Source organism: Mytilus trossulus, chromosome 1, assembly GCF_036588685.1.
Source record: "Mytilus trossulus isolate FHL-02 chromosome 1, PNRI_Mtr1.1.1.hap1, whole genome shotgun sequence".
Lineage (NCBI taxonomy): Eukaryota > Metazoa > Mollusca > Bivalvia > Mytilida > Mytilidae > Mytilus > Mytilus trossulus.
The window spans coordinates 79,486,672-79,509,599 of record NC_086373.1 but is presented as its reverse complement, the minus strand read 5'-3'; the positions used below and the strand labels follow the sequence as shown (position 1 = coordinate 79,509,599).

The window sequence follows — 22,928 nt, the reverse complement described above, 5'->3', positions numbered from 1 at the left end:
CATTGTGATACCAATACTCTTGGCTTATATATGAATCTAAAAGGGAAAAAGTAAGTTCAAATTGACAAATGTACATGCGTGTGTTTATTGAATTTTCCCCTTTAAACCTGAAATTTTGACTCATCATAGATCTGCCTTTGGTATGGTCATAAGTTCATATGGGTTATTTATTTTCCCTATATGTAACTTAGTTCGATGTTAGATCCTTGTATTTAGTTGAGCATTTCCAGTCAAATGCGATTTTCTTTAAGCAATGTTGAAAGTAGACAAGCTGGGATTTCTCAATGGCTTTGCACAATGAAAGGCGTAAAAAGTTATCAAATGTACCAGGCTTATAATTAAATAAGCCCGACGAGCGGTTCGTCTACTTAAGAGCTAAATAAAGGCAACAGCAGTATATCGCTGTTCAAAATTCATAAATCGATAGAAAAAAAAAACAATCCGGCTTACAAACTAAAACTGAGGGAAACGTATCAAATATAAGAGAACTACGACACAACAAAGAAACGTAACACACACAGAAACGAACTATAATGTAACAATGGCAATTTTCCTGACTTGGTACAGGGCATTTTATGAAAAAATGGTAGGTTGTGATACAGATAAAGACAATAGTAGTATACTGCTGTTCAAAATTCCTAAATCTATTGACATAAAATGTAAGAAGAGAACATCGACTATTTAAAATGCAACACACACAGAAACGAACTATACTATAACAATGGCCCTTTTACTGACTTGGTACAGGACATAAACAAAAATGGTGGGTTGAACCTGGTATAAATATTTTGATTTGAGCGTCACTGATGAGTCTTATGTAGACGAAACGCGCGTCTGGCGTACTAAATTATAATCCTGGTACCTTTGATAACTATTTATGGCTAGCCAAACCTCGTACGTTTATGGCAATTCTAAACATAACACTAAGATGACACCTTTAAATGACAGGAATACAGTGCAAATACAAAACAAAATCGGACAAAGAATTACGCAAATAAACAATACAATATGTTAGTAGTACATTTCGACAACGGAACAACAGAAACACTGAAGTGAACCAAAAATTACGACAATGCAACACACACAGACTATACGAAAACAATTGCCATTTTCCCAACTAGGAACAGAACATATTTTTTCAAAGAAAAACCATTACAGATTGTATATATTTGTGATGGCACTGACTCGTTTAAAAATATTTTTTTTTAGTTTTTTGGACTTCACAAAATACCTACGACATCGTTTTTGTCAATTCACCCGTTAACAATAAGTGTTCCTAATTTGTTGAACGAAAAGTTCGTATTGTTCTTCAAAACATTCACCATAAGGGGACATGTATAGCTTTTTTTTATTCTAATTGCTATTTTTTTTTCTTAAACTCGTGACATCAAAAGCTATGGCTGTTGGTTCTATTGAAATTTATTATTCATTATTTCTATGCTATGGGTTCGATAAAAATAACAGAAAAATACTAATTTGATATTGAATGTCTGCAACATGTCAAATAAAGCTAGTGTTGGGTTTTATGTCTTGTCCTGGTAACGGGTAAGTATCGTTTTCGTAATATTGTTCAAGGTACAATGATCAACTCAAAAGCTTAATAAATCACAAGGTACGTGTTTGTTGTTCAAATCTATACAGCGTACCACATTTTTTTTATCATATGCACATTATAACTAATAAAATAAAGACAACGGGAGTTTACCGAAGACACTCATCAAGGAAACAAACACAACCTGAAGGAATCGCAACCCACTCCATCCCATCCCACCAAAAAAAAACAAAGGGTGAGTGGATGTTTCATCAGGATAAACGTTTTTTCTTATGTTATGTATGCATCATCGCCATGCCAATCCACACTTATTCAATATCTCTCAATCGTTGTAGCAGTTTTTATGTAAAGACCACAACCCAGTGAATGATAGTCGTATAGTGTGAACATGCGCGTAGCATAGTGTGCATGTATATTAAATGAGATATAATCTTCAAAAGATTGGCAGACTGATATGTTACAGCAGAGGAAATGGAAAATAAACAATTGGAATGTTGAAATCTTAATGTTTGTGATCCATCGTGTCAATATAGAATCCTTTATCAGAAGTTCAGAAATTGAAATGTTGATTATTGATTGTCAGGACATTGTCAATATATCTGAAAGTGAAATTTAAGAACTTTGCAAATGCATATCTTGTTTGTCTTCAAGAAGGTATTGTAATAAAGAAGATTGATAGGATAGCAGAATACAAGTAAAATCAATGAATTATTTGCGTCTTTTTTTTAATTTCTTAAATAATTATAAGAAAAAAAGATTATAATAATAAGAAAAAGAACACAAACAATGAAGCTAATATATGAATCCCATGAATAAAATTTTGTAAAAAGCTCTTTTGTATAAACCTCGTGCAATTTTATTTTCTCTTTGTGAGTTATGCAACTTAAATGTATAATTATCTTAGTCCATTCATTCTTTTTCGAATCAATGTTAGTATTTATGGGTAAAGTTTTTACACAATACATGGCTATTGTTTAGTCAAATTACTAAAATTGATGGATTTTTAGCTATTGACGTATTACCAGATAAACTTATCTAAACAGCTTCCAGACAGGTAAGTTATATATTTGAAACATTAAGTGAAGCAGACAATTAATGACAAACAAATGTGCATAATTTATCTGCGTGACAGTTGATTTTTTTCCAGAACAAAAATTGCCGCTCTACGTCTGGAAATGTTCATGATAATAGATTTATATAATAATCTTAAAATTGTAGTTAACTTAACGTCCATTAGCATATTCGGGCAGAAAACACATCAAAATGTTGGTTCTGCGAAGTGGAACAATAGGAATGACGGACTTTAATTTGCACAGGCGAACTATGGACCCCAAAAAAAAACCATACAGTTTTAAAAATTTGTGAAGATTCCCTTACGTACAGAGAGTGAGACGAGATATCGGTATTAAGATGATCCGCTGTCAAATGGAGATCAAATTGAAATACTGACAATTTATGTTTATTTCTGATGATCTATTTTTTTATGAATATAAAAAAAAGAAAGAACATTTAGATTTACGCAATCTGCAGTATAGGTCATGATCCTATAAACTTAGTATGTTTTCCCTGTGCTAGTAATGTTCCGTCAGCTTTTCTAGTTATATCAACGGTCAAAAACGCTAATCTGTTGCCTACTCTTAACGTTTTGGCATCAATCAGTATCTCCTCTCCAACTTTAGCAGCCTTCATATATCTGAAAAAAGTAAACAGTCTGAATCAGTTACATTGTTTAGTTTAAACTTGAAGTTTCTAATTAGTTATCAAAGGTACCAGGATTATCATTTAGTACGCCAGACGTGCGTTTCGTTTACATAAGACTCATCAGTGACGCTCATACCAAAATATTTATAAAGTATATAAGTATATAAGTACAAAGTTGAAGAGCAATGAGGATCCAAAATTCCAAAAAGTTGTACCAAATACCGCTAAGGTTATCTATGCCTGGGATAATAAAATCCTTATTTTTTCGAATAATTCAAAGTTTTGTTACAGGAAATTTATAAAAATGACCACATTATTGATATTTATGTCAACACCGAAGTGTTGACAACTGGGCTGGTGATACCCTCGGGGACGAAACATCCACCAGCAGGGGCATCGACCCAGTGGTGTAAACACTTTATTCTCTTGATTTATTAACGGGGGACAATAACACTTCAAGCTGAAAGTTGAAGTAGAGGCCGGTGTGTTTTAGAAACTGATAATGTATAATTCGTTACAATAATCAAGAAATCTTCAGTCGAAAACAAAATGACAAGGCCATGTAATATAAAGTAAAAAGACAGTATACAATACAAAACAGAGAGAACTACATACTGAACAACATTAACCCAATAAAAAAAACCGGAGGTGATCTCATGTGCTCGGGAAGGGTAAGCAGATCCTGTTCCACATAAGGCGCCTGTCGTGTTGCTAGTGTCAGTACAAACCCTTAAACATCGAGGAAAAGAAGGACAGGATTGTGAATACAACTATTAAAAGATATCCGTGGTCATCTATTAAACAAATATTCAATAACTGTCAACCAAGTCATGATGGCTTCGTAAAATGTTCTAAGAGATGATTTCAACTTACCCACTTTGAACTCCGGTCTGATCAATAGCTTCCTTGTTAGCAGCAACTCTCTTAGTAAGTAAATTATGATAGGAAATGCTACTCTAGAATATCGTATCCATTTGATTTGGAGATATATATATATATACAGGTGTTGCTGGAAAGTTGCTTCATATAGATAGAAAGTTCATAATTTGGAAGCTAAAATCATCTCTTGTCTCGTCAAGTTTTATTCTCAACCGACCCTCATTGTCAGTTTTTAAATGTCAGTCAAGATATGAGGCAGACTTGACTGTATCTGGGGTACCCTATAATTCAGGTTTGAAGGAATAAATGCGTTCAACACAGTCACAAAACTTGGAATTATTTAGTGAAAGGACATCATCTACAAAGCGGAACTTGAGGTAAAAGGATAATGCTAGCTTTCCCCCGTTATACTTAAGAAGTCTCGTGTAAACAAGGGAACACGTCGGCAACAAGAAGAGCATATGATGGTTTCCATGGGAAAGTCGATTGCTTGTTGAAAAAAAAACATCATCCAAACGTAACAAAAATGTCGTCAATCAAGAAATCAAACATCTTGATAATGTCAGTTTCAGATATATTTTGTTAGAACCTTTTAACTATTGCTAAATTGGCGGGTGATACCTTAGAATCTTACAGTCAACTCACGGGTATATTTTTCTTTATACTTCATAATACTGTTTGAATGTCACAGACATGACAGAAGAACATTTGTGTTTGGCTAGTCAGACAATATAGAAAATAGCATTGGGAATCGAGTGATTTAAAGTTTTGAAGTCTCATGTATATAAAACATCAAAGAGACCACTATATCATATTTAGCCATCGGAATAACTGATATATTGCTAGTTGCTAGCTCAACGTCCGGGGACATATACCTATGTATTGTATGCATATTCAGAACGAAAACCAACAAAACAATTAATACAATATAGATTATGCAAGGTTTATAGACCGAAATGAAAATCGAGAAATTAGGACTGCCCCTGAATAATGAGGGCGTGTTGGATATGGGTTGAAGTTAGACCAAGGTACATTAATATGCAGACATTTTGTCACTCAATATAAACGAGTCTTCTGACTTCAATTTTCTCATTACGATAGTAAACATTACTGCACATTTCACACAGTCATACAACCATCCCAATTTAGAAATGTTTTATTGCCGATCGAGAATGCATGTTTTTATGCGCCTATTGTCATTGACATTGCCAATTTGGGGTTTCATACGAATTGACATGACCTATCATGAAGATCTGTATTCAAAGATAGTATCCGAAAAGCAAAACTGAATTAAATTTTCATATGGCATAAACTTACGAGATTCCCATATCAACGCTCACTCCAGCAACTTGTTTTTCGGATGTAAGAAGTGCCCATGTAGACACAGCATCCACTAATGTTGCAGTCATACCTCCATGCAATGTACCACCACGATTCTGATCATCTTCAGTGACGATCATTTCACATACGCATTGTCCATTTCCACCAGTTATAACTTTAACCTGATAACACAATACCGAGAAACTGTAAATTAAATGGCGTAAATACGTACCTCCAGATGAAATTTAACACAATAGTTAAAAGTAGTGGTCACCATAATTCATCTGGCAAATACATGGTTTCGTGTCCTCATCGGGATTTTGCTTTAAAAAATAATTAATCTATAACTCATGTAAAGTATTGTAGTGCAAACCCGCTGCATTTGTTTACAACTGTAGTAAGTAAGTAACCTGTTGTTCAGAGGTTGTCGTTTGTTGATGTGATTCTTCGATTTGTTTGGTAATTAATTAAATATTCCCGTATACATGATATATCGAATTTTTTTTTTTTATTATTGTTTTGCACATACATCAGGTCCGTAGTTTTCTTGTTTGAGTTTTTTCTTACTTTTTAACATTTGTCATTTCGATGCATTTTATTGCTTATTACATGTATTATGCGATATATGTTTTGACGGCTGCATGGTGATCGACCTACAATAATTAACATCTGTGTCATTTGGTATCTGCTGCAGAATTGTCTCATTGGCAATCAAACATCTTCTTAGATCTATGTATACATAAGAGAGGAAGATAGTATTTGATTAACTTACAGGGTCGTGTATCAATTTTACGTCCACAAAATTGTACTGAGGGGAACGTTCAAGTTTAAATTTTAGCAAACCATATAATCAAGTTAGTAACATACGGGGGATATTTACTCAGATTTAAATGGGTGGTCATCCAGTGAACAGGTTCTTGGGTTTCTCAATCATGCATACATATAGTAAACAGGTTTTTATTATGAATAAAGAACGGTCAATAAATGATAATGGTTTTTGAAGAATAATTTATTTATCAATGTCGCATATTACTCCGGTAATCTTTCAAGTCAAGTTGATGAGTTAATATTTAGTTTTTTTAGTTGAAATTGAATCCCTGTTCATTTGTACATGAAAATCTACCGTTTTCCCTGATACATGATAGTAGCTAGACTCTAATTGACTGATTAAAACAACTTCAACTGCATGCAAGAAAAACTTTGGATAAATCATTTTCATATCTAGAGTTTAGTTTCAAAGAACATATTTTGCTAACCAAAAAAACACACATTTTTTTTTATCAATTTATCAAAACAATATCCATAGAAACGTCGGAGTTATCTCCCATGGACATGTCCGTATAATGTGTGTGGCTTTCATTGAGATTTTTCAATCGTTGATCGTGTTCTCGTTACAGCATCGACCCTTAGCTTACAACTGCGACTTACCTTGTTTAACACACTTTCAAAGCATCTTGTTTTTACGCTTGCTTCTACTACTTGTTTTATAAACTGCAATCCTTTTTGTGTTCCACTCATGTTCAGTTATAAAAGAGCGACAACTCTTGCTTGCCAAAAAAATCGAAAAATATATGTATGTTAGCATAGAGTTAATTCGGTTATGCGGTTAGGTATTTTTAACCGTTAAGCCGGCCTCCCTTGAATTGGAAACAGTATGGAATAGCGTAAATCAAAAACCACCCGTGCGTACTTGCTATATATAAGCTAATTATAGATTTACATTATAAAAGGCAATGTTAAAATAAAAAGATGTGGCTTGATCATGTTGATTGCGAATGAGACAACTCTCAACAAGAGACAAAAAGACACATAAGTAAAAACTGTAGGTCAGCGTAAGTCCTTTAACAGAGAGTTAACCCCATGCAGCATAGACAGCTGTAAAAAGCCCCGAAATGACAAATGTACAACAATTCACTGAAAGCCTTTAAGAGAAAACTAACGGCCTGATTCATATACAACTGAAATTATAATCGAATAACAAATATTATAAATTTCCTGTTTACAAAACTTTGAATTTTTCGAAACACTAAGGATTTTCTTATCCCATGCATAGATTACCTTAGCCGTACTTTGTATTTGGCACAACTTTTTGGAATTTTGGATCCTCAATCCTCTTCAACTTTGTACCAGTTTGGCTTTATTAATGATATGATCGTCACTGGTGAGTCTTATGTAGACGAAACGTGCGTCAGGCGTACTAAATTATAATCCTGGTACCTTTGATAACTAATTATACAACAACAAACGACAACCACTGAAATATAGGCTCCCGACTTCGGACAGGCACATACCGAATGTGGCGGGGTTAAACCAGTTTAAAGGCGTTAACCCTCCCGTAACCTTGGACAGTGGTGTAACTTTACAACATAAGAACAAACTCTAACTAGAGGCTCTAAAGAGCCGGTGTCGCTCACCTTGGTCTATGTGAATATTAAACAAAGGAAACAGATGGATTCATGACAAAATAGTGTTTTGATGATTGTGATGTGTTTGTACATCTTACTTTACTGAACATTCTTGCTACTTACAATTATCTCTATCTATAATGAACTTGGCCCAGTAGTTTCAGTGGAAAATGTTAGTAAAAATTTACAAATTTTATGAAAATTGTTAAAAACTGACTATAAAGGACAATAACTCCCTAGGAGGTCAATTGGACATTTCGGTCATGTTGAATAATTTGTAGGTCTTACTTTGCTGAACATAATTGCTGCTTACAGTTTATCTCTATCTATAATAACATTCAAGATAATAACCAAAAACAGCAAAATTTCCTTATAATTACCAATTCAGGGGCAGCAACCCAACAACAGGTTGTCCGATTCATCTGAAAACTTCGGGGTAGATAGATCTTGCCCTTATAAACAATTTTACCCCCATGTCAGATTTGCTCTAAATGCTTTGGTGTTTTAGTTATAAGCCAAAAACTGCATTTTACCCCTGTGTTCTATTTTTAGCCATGGTGGCCATCTTGGTTGGTGGCCGGGTCACGCCACACATTTTTTAAACTAGATACCACAATGGTGATTGTGGCCAAGTTTGGTTTAATTTAGCCCAGTAGTTTCGGAGGAGAAGATTTTTCTAAAAGATAACGACGACGGACGACGGCCAGGTGAGCTAAAAATCAGTTGAAAAGGCATAAGATGAATACTAAAAGTACTTTAGCAGAAAACATGCTACAACAAAAACGAAGCTTAGAAAAGGTTCATCTTTCAGATGAACGCGAATTAAAAGAACACTTGTAACACAATAATACCAATTAAATATTCTGTAAGCCTCGGTCACACCTTACCGGATAGCTCGAACGGTCGCCTAGCGGATAACTTTTTTTTCAATCCGTTCATGTCCGTTAGGCGTCCGTTCTTATCCGTTAGACGTCCGTCCATATCCGTTGCATGGTCGTTTTAAAGCGTACGTTTTATCCGTCGACGTCCGTTCTGTCCGGTGGAAAATTTTGAGCATGTTCAAAACTTTGAACGGACGTCCAACGGATAAAATGTCCGTTGAACGTCCGTTTTGTACGGTACTCGTCCGTTTCGTTTCCGTTTTGTATCCGTTACGTGTCCGTTATACATCAGTTGAAGGTCTTGAAGTTAAATTCACCAACGGACTTCTACCGGACATTTAACGGATAAAACGGATGTTGAACGGAGGAGAAACGAACTTCTACCGGACGTATAACGGATAAAACGGATGATAAACGAATCTGAAACAGATAAATGCCAATTGAAAATTTCACGTCAGAAATGCCAATACTGGTATATCAGATTTCTTAAGGTTCATGAATTCTTATTATTCATAATCGATCTTAGAGTATAGGCACGTCTTCACAATCAAGCAGTTCTTATACAGGCCAGACACTGCCCTTTAACGGAATTTTTAAGAACAAACCAAAACCAGTTACACAGAATCATTTCGTGCTTACCGGTAAGGAAGGTGTAACCGAGGCTTTGCCGACACTCTTTATGTACCTATTTTGACTGACTGACGTTGGTTGGTAGCTGCTATTATTGACATTTTCCCTTTCCCAAATGTCCACCCTTTCCTATGATGATCTGTGATTTTTAATGGCCAAAATCGGTGTTGTCTTTTACATACATTTTATTGTGTCATGTTTTGTATTATACTTATCGACTAAATAAAATGAACAGAAACAGTAATGAAATATTGAAATAGAAATCAATTAAAAGTCTTACATCCTTTCAATAAATTCATACATACGGTATTGCTAATATTTTTCAATTATTTTATAATAATAATGGGTCATTCATAATAATCCAATATGATGACAAATGATAAAAATTGATATTCAGTTGGGATAACACACCTTCCCAGGTGAGATAAAATAATAGATTAGCAATAGAAATGAAATAATTCTTATTTATATAATTGTGTTATCATTGAGTATCGTGACAAGACCTTATTGGAGTTATGAGTGTAATTTTGCGCATGATGTCGCGTCTCACTACGACGCTGGCGTGAGACGAGATTTCCCAATGGGGTGTTTCCTTCAGACATTCCTAACGAGTGACATGATTTATGAGACATGGACTTCCAGGCATGGACTATTTTATTAAATTATCACGTTTCCGGAGTGAACTGTATTGTTTATAAAGTATACTCTAAAGACCGACTGTAAAATCTAAATGTTTGTTAAATAGATGGGGATGTCAGTGTGACAATGAGACAACCCAATTACACCATAAAACCCACACATTTATTGAATAAACAGTTAGAAAAAATGTAGAAAAAATATATAGTTCTCCAAAAAGTCTTCTTTTATAGGCATGCAGACTTTTTATAAAATATCCTAATATGATGTTATAAAGTTTTTTATTTATCAAATATTTTCACAAACATCGCATTCATTGATTTTTTAAAATGGTTTGAAAAGTAAATGATAAAATAATCCATAGACCTCGAAGATATAAAAGATATAAAGGATAATTATAAGTAATCATTAATATCATATATTCATTATATTTGTATAGTGTATAAAAATTGATTTTGGCAGGGTAACTTGGGAATACACGGGACCAATCAAAATAAATTTTCATATTTGATGTCTCCCTGGTATTGATTGGGTTATCCAGTAACTTTTATAACACGATTAGTGCTGCGATCTACATGCATTATTTACAAGCTCAGCTTACTAAGTTGATGACGATTTACTTTTACCAACAATAACTTAATTATTCTTCTAATTTTCACTTTAACGTGTGCCAACAACTAAATATAATTCCAAAGAATGGCATTTTTAGTATTCTTAATTATCTCCACCACATGAATATATAAATTTAACGAGAAAAAACAAGAGATAAAGTTTTCTCTGAACATAGAGTGTTTTTCGATTATGAGGAGAATAATGAAGTGGAATTAAGGTATTTTCCTGCTTGAGGTAAGAAACCATACACACTACTTAAAATATAATGTATCGCGTTTGTTTATCAAGTCACAAACTTTCATGCAGGGGCGGATCCAGCCATTTTAAAAAGGGGGTTCCTAACCCAGGACAAAAAGGGGGGGGGTACCAATTACATATCCCCATTCAAATGCATTGATCGTCCAAAAAAGGGGGGTTCCAACCCCCGGACCCCCCCCCCCTCTGGATCCGCGCCTGTCATGTGTATGTTTCGGGTTTTGTATAGAATCATATTTTCAACATAATTGAAATATAAATGCGGCACTTCATGTTCTACCAAAATTTTTGTTCTTTTAAATTTAAAGTATAATTTTTGAAATTAAACAATCAATCAGTACTTTATTATTATTATATTGATGTTTTGGGAAGCGACTTTCCTGATATGGAACATGCGCCATCAATCAGTACTAATTAGTAGCAGTGCTTTTATAGTCTTCGTGTGGTATCGTGCGGAGAATTGCTTATGACAAATACCATTCAGTGCGGTCTCTTTTAAAAAAAATTGGGACCAACGTATATATGGTATGTTAACAACTGGTTCTAGTTAAAAGTATCTCGACCAGACTCCGAGCTGGACAAATTGTCATCAAAAATGATACTACAAAAGAACGGACATCAACAAAGTAAATTTAAAAGGACAAAAACATAAAAAAAAAACACTGACTTTTGAAGCATTAATTAAACTTTTTTAAAGTCCGATGATACAGTGTGTGTTTCAAAACAACCATCAATAGCAGCAGTAATGTAAAGAACTTAAACGGCTGGCAATCATAAACCTAATTAGAAACTCACTTTAGGAATGTGTACTGACGTTAATTACAAACACTGTCGAAAAAATAAACATTCAGTGTAAATAGAAACACCTAGTGATGGGTAGTACACGTGCTTCTAAACCAGGTTTTTGTGTTATATTTTTGATTTTCGAACTGTCAGTGCGCACATATTTAAGTTGAATCTATAATATATAATGGATATATATCGACCGCTTACTTAATAACATTTTGTAATTGTTAGAACCGAGTTTTTCCAATTGAATGTACAATTAAAGTTTTAATTGAAAATTTGTTTTTAAAATTAGAAATAAAGACAAATGATGCCAGACTGACTCAGCACATATATACAACATGTGGTAATTTGTTGAAGATAAAAAAAAAAGCAAATTGTTAACCATCCCAAAGAAGGTCTTAGTTAAATAAAAGGGAAAATAAGGGTGCCTGGACAATATAACATTTGAATTTCTAGAGACTACACTTTAAGCCGAAACCAAACCTCGATTTAACCCAAAACATATAATCATCACACATTACATAGGAACTGTCAATGTCAAATAAAAGCTTAACCCTGTTGATTTCGAGTGCACCTTACTTGCAATAATTATTTGATATGCGAATGTGCACTGTGCATCAAAATTTACTGTAAAAAAAATAATCGATAAATGTAATTATGCATTGGTGTTTCTTTCTTTAATAAAAATCGATTTTGTTCTTATTATTTACCTCTATAACTGTAAAGAAATTATAAAATGCCTTACAAAGGATCTGTGTATAAATTTTCTGAGAATTTAACGATTCTGTTATCGGCGCAACTCACAAAATCAAACATTTCAAAGTCTGAGAGAAAACTTCAGAAAGCAGTGTAAAAGTACAACGATGTGGCATTTAAAAAAATACAATATAATTATAAGCATGTAAAGAGGTATGTGGAATGATGTTTATCCAATGGAAATCGACAAACAATGAAACTACTAGGAGATCAAATAATAAAGATGTATATAGATCACGAGGTATGCAATGCTTTCTCTTTTTGTTCTCATTTTGTTTTACAAATAGAGCAGAAACGTTTGATGAAAATCTAATTTACAAATTTCTGTTTACACATGAGAATAGATTATCTTAATTATTTAACTAATAATTCAGGATAACGAGGTTTTACAGATTGGCTATAGTTTACAGAACACTAGCGAAATTGGTTATTTGTTTTAAATAAAATTGTCTGGTATTTTTTTAAATAGCATCTATTTCTATAGGTAAAGGGATATTTTACCCAAATTTTAGCTTTATTCTCTTGTAATCTGATTTATTGAATAGAGGGATGTGACCGGGAATTGGTGGTCGTCAAACGACTTTACCTTCGGTATATATCGAAATAAAATACTAATTGTGCTAAACAAAATAATATGACATAAATGGATAACTGTTGGCATATTCCGACCTGAAACACGAAACTTTACAGTATAACCTTTTAAAAAGCAGTTGATTCCCATGGAGATGGATTAATATATAACGAAATTGCGGTATATTTTGTTTCAATATCCCTTTGTATAAAAATTCATTCATTTTTAATACATTTTTTCAAATGAAATGTACTAAAATCAAAATATAGCTATTACATTTTCTGTTTATTACATTTTCTGTTTATTACATTTTACGATATGTCTTATATTGAATGTACTTGTAATATATGCAACTGAACATAAAATATCCAACCCAGGGGCGGATTCAGCCATTTTGAAAAGGGGGGTTCCCAACGCAGAGTATAGTGGGGTGGGGTTCTACTATATGCTCCCATTCAAATGCATTGATCTTCCAAAAAAAGGGGGTTCCAACCCCTGGAACCCTCCCCCGGGATCCGCCAATGCACCCATCATTAACAAATTTTTAATGTAGTGCATGATGTCTGCATTTCTAAGTAAGTAATAAGTAAATAAATTATTTTTTATAGTGACATTTGTAAATATGAACAGATTATAAACATATAATATATGATAAATATTAATACTTCCGGTCCAATGGACCTACAGGTCATCTCAAATGAAATCATGTAAATAATTATAAAAGAATTATTTCACGTTCTTGGAAATATATATATATTAACAATTTTTAGTTTGTCGCTAGTCAGGGGTCTGTTACCCAGTGCATAGGTATCGTTGGAGGTTGTTTGCCATATTTGTTTTTGGTTGGATGCTGTCTGCCATATTTGTTTTTGGTTGGAGGTTGTCTGCCATATTTGTTTTTGGTTGGAGGTTGTCTGCCATATTTGTTTTTCGTTGGAGGTTGTCTGCCATATTTGTTTTTCATTGAAGGTTGTACAAGCTATAATTTCGGATATTGCTAGTCACAGACTTTACAAGCCAGTTCGCATTGGAAGAGATGAAAAAGAGAAAAGATCTTTTCTAAATCTTTCCTTTGCCAACAAAGGTCTCGATGGCGTCAACCTAGGCAATATCCTTCATCATAAATTAGTTCAATCGAAAATACCTCCTTTAATATTTCAAAAACCAGTCTGTACCAATAATTTCTTATACCTATACCAAACCTATTGCAACTAAAATTTTCAATTACAAACGCGTTTTGCAGGATCTCGATATTGACGACTTCAAGTCTAAACCTCCTGATTGCACTTGTGCTAGTTCCCAATTCACATATAATCCTGCTGGCCACGTTATTACCGGTGACCTTAACATTGTTAATAACACTTCTCTACGAAACGTGTTATCGAAAGGTCCGAAATATCGTGAGCCTAAATCCATCAATTGGAAATACAACTTTATAATTTTGATGGACTCAGTCGAGGATTATGCCAGGCTATGGGCTAAGCGCGAGAAGGAAGACGTAGACCCTCTATCCGAATGGATTAAGACAGTGAGGTCGTTAATACAAATCAGAATTAAGAAACTGAATGGGTCCATCAATGCCCATGCTACGTCAATCTTCAAAGATCCAAATGTTGCTAAAAACCTATCTGACCTCCATGATAAATATGTTGTTGTCCCCGCAGACAAAGCCCCAAATAACATCGTTTTTGTTTGTAAAAGTCATTACATTAATTGCTTGATAAACGAATTAGGTAAAGACAATTCACTTGGAAACCCAACATATATCCTCACGACACTTACCAAAGAGGAAATCCTTGATAATCATATTTCAACCAAAGATGAAGAACTGGATCTTCCATCACTGTATTGGATACCTAAACTACATAAGTGTCCTTACAAGCAACGGTATATTGGTGGGTCTTCCAAGTGCTCCACGAAACCCCTTTCTAAATTATTGACATCCATTTTATCAGCAATCAAAGACGGGCTTCAAAGTTATTGTGAAACTGCCTATTCTAGAGGTGGCGTGAATCAGATGTGGATACTTAAAAATTCCAAAGATCTTTTAGAGTACATACAATCTAACTCTCTTTCATCTTGTAACAGTATTAAAACATTTGACTTTTCTACTCTTTACACAAGTATTCCACATTCCAAACTAAAAGACAAATCAAAAGAGTTGGTATTACTTTGCTTCATAAAAAAAAATGGCCAACGTAGATACAAGTATCTTGTCTTAGGGAGGGATAAATCCTACTTTGTAAAGAATCATTCTGATTCAAACAAAAAATTCTCTGAAACCGATATTATCAAGATGCTTGATTTCTTGATTGACAACATATTTGTTACGTTCGGAGGACGTGTTTTTCAACAGACTGTCGGCATCCCAATGGGAACAAACTGTGCCCCTCTACTTGCTGACTTGTTTCTTTATTATTATGAGGCTGACTTCATACAGGAACTTCTTAGGAAGAAAGATAAGAAGTTAGCAATATCCTTTAACTCTACTTTCCGCTATAATATAGATGACGTTCTTTCACTAAACAATTAAAAATTTGGTGACTATGTGGATCGCATCTATCCCATCGAATTGGAGATAAAGGATACTACAGATACAGTTAAGTCGGCTTCATATCTTGACTTACATCTAGAAATTGACAATGAGGGTCGGTTGAAGACAAAACTTTTCGACAAAAGAGATGATTTCAGCTTTCCAATTGTGAACTTTCCATTTCTAAGTAGCAACATTCCAGCAGCACCTGCATACGGGGTATATATCTCCCAATTGATACGATATTCCCGTGCTTGCATTTCCTATCATGATTTTCTTGATAGAGGGTTACTGCTCACAAAAAAGCTATTAAACCAAGAGTTCCAAATGGTGAAGTTGAAATCATCCCTTCGTAAATTTTACAGACGCCATCACGAGTTGGGTGACCGTTATGGAATAACCGTTTCACATATGATATCGGATATGTTCCTTACGTCGTAACTACAATCCCCTTCCCTTTCATGAATTTGACCTACCGAATTAGACTATTTACCGGATTTGTAATCACATAAACAACACGACGGGTGCCGCATGTGGAGCAGGATCTGCTTACCCTTCCGGAGCACCTGAGATCACCCCTAGTTTTTGGTGGGGTTCGTGTTGTTTATTCTTTAGTTTTCTATGTTGTGTCATGTGTACTATTGTTTTCTGTTTGTCTTTTTCATTTTTAGCCATGGCGTTGTCAGTTTGTTTTAGATTTACGAGTTTGACTGTCCCTTTGGTATCTTTCGTCCCTCTTTTGTCTGCCTTATTTGTTTTTCGTTGGATGCTGTCTGCCACAATAGTTTTTCGTTGGATGTTGTCTGCTATATTTGTTTTTCGTTTGATGTTGTCTGCCATATTTTTGTTTTCGTTGGATATTGTCTGCCATATTTGTTTTTCGTAGGATGTTGTCTGCCTTATTTGTTTTTCGTGGGAGGTTGTCTGACATATTTGTTTTCCGTTGGATGGTGTCTGCCATATTTGATTTTTCTTGGATGCTGTCTGTTATACTTATTTTCCGTTGGATGCTGTCTATTATATTTGTTTTTCGTTGGATGCTGTCTGCCATATTTGTTTTTCGTTGGATGCTGTCTGCCATATTTGTTTTCCGTTGGATGTTGTTTGCCATATTTGTTTTGCGTCCGATGTTGTCTGTCATATTTGTTTTCCGTTGGATGTTGTCTGCCATATTTGTTTTCCGTCGGATGTTGTTTGACATATTTGTTTTTCGTTGGATGTTGTCTGCCATATTTGATTTTCCTTGGATGATGTCTGTTATACTTGTTTCTCGTTGGATGCTGTCTGCCATATTTGTTTTCCGTTGGATGCTGTCTGCCATATTTGTTTTTCGTTGGATGCTGTCTGCCATATATGTTTTCCGTTGGATGCTATCTGCCATATTTGTTTTTCGTTGAATATGCTGTCTTCCATATTTGTTTTTTGTTGGATAAGCTGTTTGCCATATTTGTTTTTCGTTGGATGCTTTCTGTTATATTTATTTTTCGTTGATTTGCTTTGAGCATAAATCGGCCTTTGGAATTTGAAATACATTACGTTATGTCATTCATGACAGGGTCTTTTATAGTCTTATATACGGTATGGCTTTTGCTCATTAATGAAGGCCATATGCTAACCCTATACAAGGTTGTTCATGTCCTTTCTCTTTGGCGAGGTGTGGATAGTTGTCTCATTTCTAATCACACCAAGTCTCTTTTAATTCGTTAACACGAACTAGTAGTAAGTAATAAGACCATCGTTGACTCCTCATCCATTCAAGCCAAATCTTAGATCATGAATTTCCTTCTTATTTCCAAACCAAAGGTGCTTAAGCTGTCAATGATATCATGCATCATATTGGGTTATATATATATATATATATATATATATAGAGAGAGAGAGAGAGAGAGAGAGAGAGAACAGCACTACTTCTTAATAAAAGAAAAAAGTAAGATTATAAAAGAAATTTTTGAAATGAGCTTGAGTTTATCAAAGGCGTGTATATGGGACATTCACGTGAGATGACAATGAACAAAATCTATAAAATCTCTCATTATTTCAATAGGATATAAAACTAAAGAATTGATTTCACATCTACATGAACAAACTGAACTCCAACACATTCTTTTTTATTAATTCCGGTAATGGATGTAGTAGTTAATGGACATGGGATGTTAGTTGATAGCATCTTTCTGTCTCAACATTACAACTTTAACAACTCCCAATCGAAATGGAAATAGAGAACTATTTTCCAAATGGAATAGTAACAAGAGAAATCGTTTATAAGATATCTGTGTTTATAGTGTTTGTATCACTCTCCATGTATAGAATCATTGCTCGTTAACTATAGCATTGTGGAAATGATAACAATCTAAGTCGTTATTATTTCTCTTGAAAACATGTTGTTGTTCTCCTTCTTCCAATAATTTGCATACAACCTCTGGGGTATTTTCACAAATGTTAAGAATAATACAAAGATATATCGTATTTTAATCGTACAATAACCAAACCTTTAATTTAAATTAAGTATAAATTAGTGTGTATTACAAGTATTTATGTGCGTGTTTTTGTCTGCAGATGTAACCGAGCTAGAGAGAACACGAAAAACATGGTCAAATGAAATGTTAAAATCTTTTTATATTCATTGGGTTGCTTCGTAATTCAAGTTCATAATGGTTTGTTTCGTCATTTTCAAATCACAAACTTTAAGAAAAAAATCTGCATGGAGAAGGGAAATTGTGTTTAATCTTATAAGTTATATATAGAGCGACAGAGCAAAATACATATGAGGTTAATTGGTAAAAGAAGTTGCTTTACCTCTGCTGTATTTTTTAAATGTTTTTAAAGTAAGGCGGAAGCGGCCATAATTGCAATTCGGGTTTCATCATTCCATAGGAGTAGTTAGCAAAAATATTTTTGAGCTTTTCTTTCATTTTCCTTCCAATTTTGCATTTTCCTCTTACAAACCTACAGACGACAACCAGCATGAACGAGGTACATTGGTATCATTATGCTTCGTATTCTAATTAGATTTTTCATTGTACTTTTTCAGGTGGTCGAAATAAACTGATGGATCATGGCTCCTACAAAGCTATATAATTGCCTTCATCTGCTGGCAAAACTAAATGCAACGCATCAATCAAATACAACGACTGAACCATTTAATTTAACTCAGACGACACCGAAAGTGGTTGAAGAATCTGAAATCGAGGCACTGTTATACATTGTAGTAACTCTCTTGTTCTATTCTCTTGGAATCATCATTGGAATTGTCTCTTATCTAAAGAGAGAGAAGAGAGAAATCGAACAAGATAGAATTTATGATCAGTATATATCTTCGCGTGAGGACCAGGTATGGAGTTCAAAATATGAAAAAGTGCAACAAGTTGTATCAAGGCTCCAAGTCTTAGAAAATGAGAAATTGACAAGGCTAGCAGCCGAAAGAGAGACAGAAAAATTGCTGCACGGCGAACAAATACCAGAAGAGAAGAGTGAAAATGAACATTCAGAATCTGAAAAGGCAAAAACTAAACGTTCAATTCATCTTAAACCACATTTTTCGAAGAAAATGAGAATAACAAATGAGCGATCAAACAAAAAAGACAACGTCACAGACAACTCAGGTGTAAATAGAAGTGCCCGTTCTTCCAGGGATAATATCTGCTAATTAGAATGTTATATATTTGTCAATTGTTAAAAGTATTTCATTGTTATATAATTTCTTATCTTTATTTTAATATATACTATGTTTTATACAATAAAAAAATGTTTACTTAGAAAAGAGACAGAAAACTTTCACCAGACAACTATATAGTTTATCGACATGAACATGCATGCAATATTTGCCACTGGACTTTAAGCGATCAACAACCAGTCGAACTATATGTTAAGCGTGTCATCTCTTATGGCTGCAAGAAACATCATTATTTTATTATTCTTGTCCTAATTTCGAGGTAGTTAACAAAGAAAAGAACCATTAACTAAAGTTTTTATGATGATTCCCAACTTAATACAAATTACAATCATGATAATATGATCTTGCCTATTTGTTAAAACAACCAATTAGTGGGTTATATTGCAATATACATACATTTGCTAAACGATCGTTAGTAAGTGTCTGTCAGTATCTACGAAGACCAGATAAGAAAAGGTTATAAAAAATAGTTTCAGAGAACGGTGTTTTAACTGAATTTAGCTATCGATCGTTGCTTTGATTTGTAACTTTATAGAAATCGAAGTAAAAGAGGGACGAAAGATACCAGAGTGACAGTCAAACTCATAAATCGAAAATAAACTGACAACGCCATGGAAAAAAAAGACAAATAATAGTACAGAAGACACAACATAGAAAACTAAAGAATAAGCAAGACGAAACCCACCAAAAACTGGGGGTGATCACAGGTGCTCCGGAAGGGTAAGCAGATCCTGCTCCACATGTTGCACCCGTTGTGTTGCTGATGTTATTACAAATCCGGTTAATAGTCTAATTCGGTAGTATATATGGGTTACTGAATTAAAAATGACAGATCAATATACATGCATCCAAAGTTCTTGACTACAAAGTGCAGCTCTGGTAATTGTTAATAATTGACAGTGTTTGAGCATCGTACTACACAATTAGATTAACATACACATTGTATTACATATTATACTTTTTGTATATTATTCTTAGACCCCGGGGTTCCACCTTACTTATTACACGAGCATGTTTGTTTTGCTAATAATATAGAATATTCTGCTTACAGGAAAGCTATCGAAACAATTACTTCCAAATAGAAAAGGTGAAGTTTTAAAATTTATGATTTACTGCGTTTAGGCCTGAACTGAGTCGGGTGTGTCTATTCTGTTTGGTCTTAGCATTATGTGTTCGGGTTTAGCTTTCAGTAATTAGTTAATACTTCAGTTTCATTATTTATATCTCTTTCATATTCATTTGATAAAATTTACTGTTTACAATAGCATTAACTGTTCTAAATAATAAGGATGTTCTTATCCCAAGCATAAAAACTACGCCGTATTTGTCACAACCTTTTTCAACTTTTGATCTTCAGTGCTGTACAACTTTGTACTTTTTTTCACTTTCGATCTTTTATATCTGGGCGTCACTGGTGAGTCTTGTGTTGAAGAGGCGCGGCGTTTTTGACGTATTGAAATATAAACCCGATTCTTTTTGTTGTCTATTTGTCATGTGTTTCTTTGTCTGGTATGTTCTCCTATTTGTTTGTAATGTGGTCCTGCGATATTGTGTTGTCATTTCAATGTTGTATTTAACTTGGCCATTAGAGTGCGAGGTTTGGCATGCCACAGGGCCTGGTTCAACCCACCATTTGTATTCCCCTTTAAAAATGTCCTGTACCAAGTCAGGAAGATGGCCATTGTTATATTATTGTTCGTTTCTGTGTATGTTGCATTTTAATATTATGTCGTTTGTTTTCTCTTATTTTTGAGATATTAAGAAAAGACGTGGCACGGTACTTGTTTATCCCAAATTCATGTTTTTGGTTTAGATGTTATATGTGTTATTCTCGTGGGATTTTGTCTGATGCTTGGTCCGTTTCTGTGTGTGTTGTGTCATTGTTCTCCTCTTATATTTAATGTGTTTCCCACGGTTTTATTTTATTTCCCCGATTTTGTTTTTGTCCATGGATTTATGAGTTTTGAACAGCGGTATACTACTGTTGCCTTTATTCATCGATTGTGACAATATTGAACATGTCATTGACTTAACACCGAATTTATACTTTTTACGACAGATTTTCGTGTTGCTACAACAGATTTTCGTGTTGCTACAGTTTTTAGTTTTTTATGCAATGTTTTGAAGACTGTCCAATGTTCGTCTTTTCGTGATGTGTCTTTTTTATATTGGCTGTTTACATACTTTTGGTCTCTGTTGTGTAGTTATATCTTTAATCGTGAACAACAAAGAACTCATCCTTTTCATTGCATTCTTCAAAAACAGAGTCCAATTTAAAGAAGTGGAATACAAACAGCCACCATGGTAAACAAGAAAGCGATTAGAAACAAACAACAGTCCGCAAAACACTATACGTAAAACTATTATCAGGATTAACTATATATACATAAACATTTGACTAAACTCCTTCTCATCAGAATCATCAAATTGTACTAAATATATCCCATTTTTAGTACCTTTATCGCAAATAAAGTAATTTTTTTTCTAACAACGAGCTCTCCTTTATGTAGACGACCAAAGGGATTAAATTGATGTTTAAATATGTATAATCCTTGACTGAGGAACATAATTATTTATTAGTGTGTCTGCCCTTGACTGCTATCATAAAGCTACATTTAATTGGGAGAGAAATGCAAAGATATTATAAAAAAGATATACACACAGCATACGTTTATAGAGGGGACAGTACCTTTTTCGGGACGTCAGGATCGGGTGTTTTTAAGCTCGGGATTTGGGTATTCGAATTCCGGGATGTCGGGATTTATTATTTTTTTAATTTGGGACCTCGAGATTCCATGTTTATAAGGTGATTGATCCGGGCTTCAATTTTGGAATTTTGAATTGTTTGGAATGTGACTAGTAGAAAACTAATAGTCGATCATCACTTCAGTTTGGTTTCTCGCTCTTGGTGTTGTCAGAGTGAGACATGTTTCTCATTCCATCTACGTAAAGCTTATTAATAAAACTTGAAACTCTAAATGAAAACTCACAGTTTCATTTAATGTTCAACATACAAGGGTTTCTACATACATGTTTTACATCAAGATGTCGTTAAATGAAATTGGATACCCTGCATTCGTCATGTCAAGTTTTCAATTTTATATTGTATCACTGAAAGACCCCCACTTAATCAGTGAAAAATATCATTCTGCATCGACAATAATATCATGGATTAAATAAACTCATCATGGATACCAGGATTTCATTTTGTGTTTACGCCAGACGCGCGTTTCGTCTATTAAAGCCTCATCAGTGACGCTCGAATCCCAAAAAGTTAAAATGTGTTTTTTTTTTGTTTTGATGGCCGGTTTTTATCTCATTGCCGTATATCCATACTTCTCCTTTTAATAAGATGCCTCCATGCCTTGTAGTTTTTTTGTGTTTTTTTGTGTTTTTTTTTGGGGGGGGGTAATTATTATTTCATTGTCGTATACACATACTCCTCCTTTTATTAAGATGCCCTCATGTCTTGTATTTTTTTTTTTTTTTCATGGGGGTTAATTGTTATCCCACTGTCGTATACACATACTCCTCCTTTTATTAAGATGCCTCCATGTCTTGGGGTTTGTTTTTTTTGGGGGGGGGGTAATTGTTATCTCATTGTCGTATACACATACTCCTCCTTTTATTAAGATGCCTCCATGTCTTGTATTTTTTTTGTTTTTTTGGGGGGTTAATTGTTATCTCATTGTCGTATACACATACTCCTCCTTTAATTAAGATGCCCCCATGTCT

At 34.1% G+C, this 22,928-nt stretch overlaps 2 protein-coding genes across 2 annotated transcripts; one reads left to right on the top strand and one right to left on the bottom strand.

The window, feature by feature from the left end:
- Positions 1–2,342: 2,342 nt before the first annotated feature.
- Positions 2,343–7,000, bottom strand: LOC134710336 (acyl-coenzyme A thioesterase 13-like). Its single transcript, XM_063570669.1, has 3 exons — positions 6,881–7,000; positions 5,450–5,634; positions 2,343–3,245 (listed from the first exon to the last, which is right to left on the bottom strand). Exons 1-3 carry the CDS (start codon positions 6,968–6,970, stop codon positions 3,089–3,091), a joined length of 432 nt encoding a protein of 143 aa, XP_063426739.1. The 5' UTR covers positions 6,971–7,000; the 3' UTR covers positions 2,343–3,088.
- Positions 7,001–10,576: 3,576 nt separating this feature from the next.
- On the top strand, positions 10,577–19,231 carry LOC134710328 (uncharacterized). The gene is made up of 2 exons (XM_063570657.1): positions 10,577–10,850; positions 18,552–19,231. The coding sequence occupies exon 2, from the start codon at positions 18,576–18,578 to the stop codon at positions 19,164–19,166; it is 591 nt and encodes a 196-aa protein (XP_063426727.1). The 5' UTR covers positions 10,577–10,850; positions 18,552–18,575; the 3' UTR covers positions 19,167–19,231.
- Positions 19,232–22,928: the final 3,697 nt, after the last annotated feature.